We start from the raw sequence: 8,540 nt of genomic DNA, 5'->3' as shown, positions 1-8,540 counted from the left end.
AGCAATAAAACTGGAACACAGAGTGGTCGGGCGAGGCCCAGACCGCAGTTTCTTTGAATGGAAAAACTTTTAAAAGTCCAACTTCTAACTCCTGGTTGATTTGAGACCACCTGGACAAAACATTAAACGCACGATTCAGCAGCGCTTGCGCAGCAAATCAAAACACAGCTTAGCATAGCATAATTCAATCGGTATTACATGCAACAAGTTAACCTTAGATTAACTACTGGTGATCCTACACTGAAAAAAAAACGTTTGTTCAATTTACTTGATTGTATTGTGTACATCGGTCCCACACAATGAGAACAAGTAAAACTGACTTAATTTCCCTCTTTCCCTCAAGTACGTACTTCTTGTCAAACCCACATATTTAATTTACAAAAAATTACTTAAAAATATTATGTTGAACACACAAACTTTTTATCTGTTGACATAATGCAAATATATTGTGGTATTACTATCTTTTTTAATGTCCCAGTAACGATATTTTGATGGATAACACCAACTTAGTTTTGATTGCCAGTATTGCTTAATAGAATTATATAATGTAAAGCCTATGTAATCATGTTCCTGGAAAATGCTACAGCTTTAAATACTGCTTGATTTTTTCAAGTTAACTTTATAAAAATACATACCTTGCTAATGGGAAAAAACTAAAATTAAATATAAACAGATTTTTTACCAAACAAAGGAAAATACAAGTGCTGCTGAACAATTCACCTTTATTAAAACTTCAGCAAAAGTAGAGACCTGCCATGAACAAGCCAAAATCACAGCCATAAAACATCTTACACCTTTTGGGGATTTTAGTCTTGTATGCAAATACAACTCAAAAACAATTTTAAATATTAGACATTTGTAAACATTTTACAAGAACAATGGCCTTAGCAAAAAATAAAAGCTACAGTGCCTATAAATGATATCATCTTTTACAAAAGTTTTGCCTTTAACATTTTTAAAATGAAAAGGAATAATAATAAATTAGGACTTACCTGAAAATAGAAACAAACTTCTATTAATAAACAGGTTTAAAGATGCATAGCTTGTTTTTGTATGAAATATTTCTAAAATTCCCATTACACTGAATTTGAAGAGAAACGCATGGAATGTGTGTACCGTTTAAAAAAATGTCAGCTAAAATTAAGAAAAACGCAAGCAGCTAAGGATTTCACATCCTAATACACCTTTTGTAATTAGCCATTTAGAATAATAGCATTATTTTACACTTAGATGACATTGTTGAACAACTACGTGAATCTTCATAACATGACATGAAAGCAGCAGTATGCAAATTTTATAATAAATGTTTTTTACATATTTGCAAAAACGGTCCCTATGCCATCAGTATAAGACAGAAATTATTTTTTTTTCAATTTATCTGTCTCATGTTATACTGTAATGACTTAGTGACATTTTAAACAATATGTAAAAAACATCTTTTTAATAAAAGGTTTCTTACTGCTACTTCAAGGTTGACCCAGAACATATCTCTACAATCCCTCAAACATTTCTTCTAAACATTGGAACACAAAAAGGAAAATACTTTTATCCAGCAATGGAGTCATGAGGAAAAGAGATAGAAAAAAAAGAAAAGAAACCGTGAGCATCACAACATAACTGCATAGAAAATGAAAAAAAATTAAGATCTTTGACGCCTCATTCAAAGAGGCGGTTTTTGAGAGCTAGCGCCTTGTTGGAGAGTTTACCTCCATCCAGTTCCATAAACATCTTCTGGAACACCTCAAAAGTGTAGCAAAGGTCAGCAGGATATGCAAGATTCAGCACATATATTAGTCCAAATAGCATTACCACAGCAAATGCTATATTATCCAAGTTAGTCATCACCCTGATGCCTTCAAGAACAACTCCAACCTCTTGTGCATGTGCTGAAGCTTCTTCCTTGATAAGATAAGTTCCAACAGTGCTGTCTTCAATGGCCTCATTGATGGCAGCTTCATCCATACCCTATGTAAAAAGAAAACATGTCAAGCCAAGCCACATGTGTGTATACACATACACTGCTCAAAAAAATAAAGGGAACACTCAAATAACACATCCTAGATCTGAATGAATGAAACATTCTCATTGAATACTTTGTTCTGTACAAAGTTGAATGTGCTGACAACAAAATCAGACAAAAATCATCAATGGAAATCAAATGTATTAACCAATGGAGGCCTGGATTTGGAGTCACACACAAAATTAAAGTGGAAAAACACTACAGGCTGATCCAACTTTGATGTAATGTCCTTAAAACAAGTCAAAATGAGGCTCAGTATTGTGTGTGACCTCCACGTGCCTGTATGACCTCCCTACAACGCCTGGACATGCTCCTGATGAGATGGAGGATGGTCTCCTGAGGGATCTCCACCCAGACCTGGACTAAAGCATCCACCAACTCCTGGACAGTCTGTGGTGCAACGTGACGTTGGTGGATGGAGCGAGACATGATGTCCCAGATGTAATCAATCGGATTCAGGTCTGGGGAACGGGTGGGCCAGTCCATAGCTTCAATGTCTTCATCTTGCAGGAACTGCTGACACACTCCAGCCACGTGAGGTCTAGCATTGTCCTGCATTAGGAGAAACCCAGGGCCAACCGCACCAGCATATGATCTCACAAGGGGTCTGAGGATCTCATCTCGGTACCTAATGGCAGTCAGGCTACCTCTGGTGAGCACATGGAGGGCCGTGAAGCCCTCCAAAGAAATGCCACCCCACACCATTACTGACACACTGCCAAACCGGTCATGCTGAAGGATGTTGCAGGCAGCAGATTGCTCTCCACGGTGTCTCCAGACTCTGTCAGGTCTGTCACATGTGCTCATTGTGAACCTGCTTTCATTTGTGAAGACCACAGAGCGCCAGTGGTGAATTTGCCAATCCTGGTGTTCTCTGCTAAATGCCAAGCATCCTGCACGGTGTTGGGCTGTGAGCACAACCCCCATTTGTGGACGTTGGGCCCTCATACCTCATGGAGTCGGTTTCTAACTGTTTGTGCAGACACATGCACATTTGTGGCCTGCTGGAGGTCATTTTGCAGGGTTCTGGCAGTGCTCCTCCTGTTCCTCCTTGCACAAAGGTGGAGGTAGCGGTCCTGCTGCTGGGTTGTTGCCCTCCTACGGCCTCCTCCACATCTCCTGGTTTACTGGCCTGTCTCCTGGTTGCGCCTCCAGGCTCTGGACACTACGCTGACAGACACAGCAAACCTTCTTGCCACAACATTGATGTGCCATCCTGGATGAGCTGCACTACCTGAGCCACTTGTGTGGGTTGTAGAGTCCGTCTCATGCTACCACGAGTGTGAAAGCACCACCAACATTCAAAAGTGACCAAAACATCAGCCAGAAAGCATCGGTACTGAGAAGTGGTCTGTGGTCCCCACCTGCAGAACCACTCCTTTATTGAGTGTCTTGCTAATCGCCAAATATTTCCCCCTGTTGTCTTTTCCATTTGTACAACAGATGTGAAATTGATTGTCAATCAGTGCTGTTTCCTAAGTGGACAGTTTGATTTCACAGAAGTTTGATTTACTTGGAGTTTTATTGTGTTGTTTAAGAGTTCCCTTTATTTTTTTGACCAGTACACACACACACACATATATATATACAAACACATACACAGATAAACACACACGCGCACTTACCACATACTCTCGGATGAGGTGGTCGGAATCTTCTCCCATGTAGATGGACACTCTCTTAATGACACACACTCGTCCTGTATCAACATCTTGTGCAAAGTTGTAAAAGTTGGACATTAATAAAAAATAAATGATATCTAATGAAATACATGCGACTGAATTTATTGAATAAATTACAAGTCATAATATCGCACTCATCTGCACACCTTGTATTTCTATATGCCTTTTTAAAGTCACCATGCGGACTGATCCAATCTTGTAGTCAACCAGCAGATAAGTATCGAGGAGTTCACTGAGTGAAAGAAGCGTGAACATTCTTGCGGATACTGGGTTGAGCTCAAAAGCTCTGTAATGCTCTCTGTACCAGCCACCAAGCTCTCTGACAATGTAGAATATGCTGTGGTTTACAATGCAGATGTGGTTTATTTCACAGAATCCTGGCAATCCACCTACTGCCTTGTGGGCCAGTACCATTCCCTTCCTGTAGGTTATGCCCTTTATTGTCACACACTGTGCAAGGTCAACCTCTACTTTGTCAGGGAATCTATGCCTAATGTCTTGAGCTATCTCTTCTTTAAGCAAATCGACTGGAAATGTTGTTACAGTTGAGACCTCTAGTTCAGACTTGCCAAGAGATGGGGAGCTCAGATGGTAAGCAATCATCATCTGATGCTTTAAGGCTAATGAGAGAGGTACATTTTTGAAGCAGCTTGTGTGTCTGATGACCTGCTTAAAAAAACTATGCTTAGCCTCAAAACGCATTGTCCAATGCTCAACAAGTGGACCAAAAAACCTAATCATCTGGGGATAATGCTCCAAATAATGGTGTTTGGGTAGTAGCTTGACGTCAGGGAACAGTGCCTGATATCTCTGTCTATGCTCTATGGTTTTGCTTTCCAAAAAAGCCAGTGAGTCATTGCTATGCACAGGGGAGACAACAAGTTCTGTGATATCCTTCAGATCCATGAGAACAAGCCACGCAGGCTCATCCTCAGGCACAAGTGATCCAACTAAAAAAGGCAAGAACCGGAGCAAGCTCCAGTTTTCGTGTGCATTTCCTCCAACCGTTTTTGTGCTAGAGAAAGTTTGTGACATTACATGAGGCCTGCTTGTCTTATCTGCCCATTGATAGGGGAACTTCAGAATCGCATTGTTTAAGTCAGCTAACGTGAAAAACTTCTTTGATACAAGCACTGTCAAGCAATGTGCCAACTCTACTGGGATTATACCCTCAAAAACATCGTGGGCAAGATCAGGCAAATAACCAAATATGACATGAAAGTGGGACAGATTTTTTGAGAAGACACATTCTCTTTTAACTCCACAACAGCTTGTACCCGTGTCTTGAGCTTGTTTGACATGGACCTGGTGAAGCTCCTTGTTTCTCAGCGGGAAAGCACCAGATGCAACAGAATACAGCTGAATATCACTACTGTTCCCTATGCAAAATCTGCAATAGTGTTCTACAGAAAAACTTTGTTGAAATCCTGCAACACTGTGTGCTCCAAGGTTGTCTGCAGCTACACTTAAGACCGTACCTTTAACCGACTCTCCTAACAGTGGAACAAAAACACCATGTTCCTCAAGATTTTTCAGATCTTGTAGAAGAGGTTCCAATATTTTGTCATAACCATAGGTTTTAATATCTGTGGTTTTGCACAGCACTGACAAGTAGATGGATGATAGGGAGGAATGAGATCCTGGAGGCAAGTTTGCCAAAACCCAATAAATGGCACAAAGCTTGTGTTGCTTTCGTGAGGTACCAAGTGGGTTGCAGACTTCAAAGTCATCCCCTGTGCTGTGGAATTTATGTTGATGGACAATAAGGGCATTCCATGTTTTAAAGGTGCATGGACAATGCAGGTATGTACATGGGAAGTGAGAATGACATCCAAAATGGGGATGTTTTAACTTGTAGTGATGCAAAAGCTTGGGCCTACTTGACACCGTTTCTGAGCACCCCTTACAACTCCACATTACCAGGACCACATATCCCTGTAAGACACAAAGAAAATCCAGAATCAAATTATTGAATATCCAATGGGTCACTTTAGCAATACACCCCCCACCTTCAAACCTGTCCACCTGAGTACTAAAACACAAAAGCCCTGACACAAATCTGCTATCAGTGTCAAATTCATGGATGCTTAAAGTTTAGAAGTTAACATTACAAAAATGTTTCTTTATACTAAATAACCTAGGTTCACAAAAAAGAGAAAACAACCCCTAACTATAAGCCATTTATAATTAAAATTCATTATACAGCCCAGACATAAACAAACATACATACATATATATACGTATTAAAGACAGAAGAATGTCACTGTGGAAAAGTGTCATTGATGTAAAAAAAAAAAAGACTTCTTTATGCGTCAGCGGCCAGTATTAATGTACCGCACCGTGGCGCACCCAGCTTGACAAACTGGCAGTTACAGCCAGACTAATTAGCCGCGGTAGCCATGAGGAAAAAAAAAAAAAAGTACTGTTGCGCTCACTCAGTGCCCTTTTACTCGCTTACTAAGCCGTTAAAACGTCCTCATGCTCTCTTACACACACATAAATTCCAAGTATGACCAGTAAGAACTGTTTTCTGTGGACTACTTTGCTAAAATATTATGAGCTATCCACGTAGCTTACACCAACGTTAGCTAGCAAAGTGAGAAGCAAAGACCAACATTTAGATGCATAACAGATTACTTTTCGTACAACATATAGCATAAGAATCTTGTGGAAACTTGGCCAACTGGAAAAAATATATATTTAATTCACTTACCTAATCAGTGTGTCTCCAAAAGCTTTGCCAGAAGCGCTTGTGTCTGAAGAGTCGGAACGAAACTGCGCGGTTAACTGTGATCTCCTTAATATGTTGGTTGGCGTCTTATTGGTTAAGACTCTAAAGACCGCTCTTATTATTATCCAATCATATTTAGTTTTTTCTTTCGATAAATTGCATCATTTCCGGTGATGATAAAACAGGATTACAATGGCTTTAGTAATCTAATTTTGTAATGTTCAATCAACATAAGAAAAATTTGTATTTTCATTATTGTTGATAATTAAGTAAATAGTATTTTATTCAATCATGAAAACAAAAGAAACATGAATCTCTTGTGTAGCATTAACTTATTCTGTTTATACAAATTGAAAGACCTGCCAATTCCCATTTTTTCAGTGTACATCACCTTAACTGCCTCATCCTGCCCAGACTTCTAAATGCACCTATCCGGTTTAATATGAAAAGAACGAAATTACTTTGACGTTGATTTCTGCTCTCCACCGGTTGAGGAGGGATCAGGTCTGAAGAAAAAGGAGGGGAGGGGGACCACGCGTCAGTGATCAAATTAAAGAAAAAAAAAAAACCCAGTAATTTCTCATCCGTCCAGGAGGGGAAAAGATGAACCGTTAGTCGACTGCATTACACAAGGAGCAAAACTCATCTCCTTGGACATAGAACCTCTGTGAGTTTCCACCTGCACCGGGTGTCGGCATGGTCTTCGATCGGTGAATAAATCCTCTGACCTTCTTGTATCAGACAGATTTCCAGCTTTCAAGCTCTTCTGGGAATGGCCTTGTGGAGCAAAAGTTTGCCTGCGAGCTTTTGTCTCTCCAGATATGCGCCTCCGTTGCGCTGTCCTGTGAGACAGGTGGGAAATGGCAATGAAACTCTGCATCTCAGCCGGTTTATGCTCCCAGTGACGTCAGAGCTGCGACGTCTGTTGAGCTGCGCATGTCAAAATGTGCGACCAAGATGGATGGCCCCAACATTACAAAATATAAGCTGTTAACATCTAATAAACGATAGGTTCCACACTTCAGTGGGCTTAGACGGAATGAAGGATTCTTCTCCTATAAATCAATTCACTGAACTTAAACTCAAATAAAATAGGCACTGATTGAACTAAAATATTGTTCACTGTTACAGTTTTACATATTCTGTCTTTATTACATTTTCCCCATTCTTGCCATGTGTAACTGCAGACAAATCCAGGCATAAAGAGTTAGTGGATGAAGAATCCAAATGCATCTTCAGATTACTGGAGGAAGGCAGCAGATTACTGAAAGTGAACCGAAACACATTACGAGCCAAATTATCGAGTCATATCATGTTCTTAGTCATCTCAGAGAAGAAACGTGCTAGCTTTAGCCCATCACTAAAGCCAACTCCTTAGCATGAAAACATCATCTGGCAGAGCAAGAAATAAGTATAGCTGTATTTGTCAAGGCAGATATTTGCGATGCGTTGTCCTGGAATGACGAGTATCTAGGAGCTGACTCTTAAAAACGTAATGCTTGTAGCGTACAAAAAGAGCCAATTCCTATCGGGGTAGAGCTAAATTTACAGCCGCTTCTGTTCTGCTCTGCTGAAATTATACAGGCAGAGGCAGGACTGGCATACCATCATGCCAACCACATGCAAAGACAGACCGAGATCATACCATTATGTGTAAGATGGAAGGGGTTAGACGCTACAAAGACAGTAAATGTAGTTGTAAATGCCAGGTACACAGAGCAACAGCCCAATGCTTACCATCACACATAACATTCAAAACTACCAAATTTAGTTATAATTGAAGGCTTCTGGGAAAACTAGATAAAGAACTATTGGGGAGCTATAAGAGATAATTATTCTAAGGGAACTGAGGCCAAACAGGCACATTTTTAAAAAGAGAGCTGAGTGTTTTGTTTCTTTCTGAAAAAACATGGCTGCCCTGTAGAAACTTTTGTTGGGGCTAAATATCTGTCACTGTGAATATAAAAGGATACTGTTGGATTTGGACATCATTGGTGCCAGACTTAAATGGTACACAATCATAGTACTAATGAAGACCATGTAACGTGTTATTTGTTTGCACTTTTAATTATTAAAGGTGCTGAGTTTTTAAGCTGATAAATTATAT

General features: G+C 39.9%; 1 protein-coding gene across 2 annotated transcripts; it reads right to left on the bottom strand.

The window, feature by feature from the left end:
* Positions 1-715: 715 nt before the first annotated feature.
* LOC124868994 lies at positions 716-6,490 on the bottom strand. Of its 2 annotated transcripts, XR_007038448.1 has the most exons (4): positions 6,416-6,490; positions 5,583-5,637; positions 3,646-3,731; positions 716-1,965 (listed from the first exon to the last, which is right to left on the bottom strand). XR_007038448.1 is itself a non-coding variant. In XM_047366679.1 (3 exons), exons 1-3 carry the CDS (start codon positions 4,735-4,737, stop codon positions 1,657-1,659), a joined length of 1,284 nt encoding a protein of 427 aa, XP_047222635.1. In that variant the 5' UTR covers positions 4,738-5,565; the 3' UTR covers positions 716-1,656. The 2 variants fall into 2 exon arrangements, 1 of the variants encoding a protein (XP_047222635.1); XM_047366679.1 differs by lacking the exons at positions 5,583-5,637; positions 6,416-6,490 and adding an exon at positions 3,849-5,565.
* Between the last annotated feature and the right edge of the window lie 2,050 nt (positions 6,491-8,540).

Source organism: Girardinichthys multiradiatus, chromosome 5, assembly GCF_021462225.1.
Source record: "Girardinichthys multiradiatus isolate DD_20200921_A chromosome 5, DD_fGirMul_XY1, whole genome shotgun sequence".
NCBI lineage: Eukaryota > Metazoa > Chordata > Actinopteri > Cyprinodontiformes > Goodeidae > Girardinichthys > Girardinichthys multiradiatus.
Note: the sequence above shows the minus strand (reverse complement) of the source record. Positions and strands in the feature narration are given on the sequence as shown.

What these genes read in the sequence shown, in the direction of transcription:
- LOC124868994 (XM_047366679.1), bottom strand. Translation starts at nt 4,737, where the DNA reads ATGTCACAAACTTTCTCTAGCACAAAAACGGTTGGAGGAAATGCACAC. An exon ending in AAGGCATATAGAAATACAAG is followed by an intron (nt 3,732 to 3,848) that starts GTGTGCAGATGA and finishes ACTTTGCACAAG; the next exon opens with ATGTTGATACAGGACGAGTG. An exon ending in ACCTCATCCGAGAGTATGTG is followed by an intron (nt 1,966 to 3,645) that starts GTAAGTGCGCGT and finishes CTTTTTACATAG; the next exon opens with GGTATGGATGAAGCTGCCAT.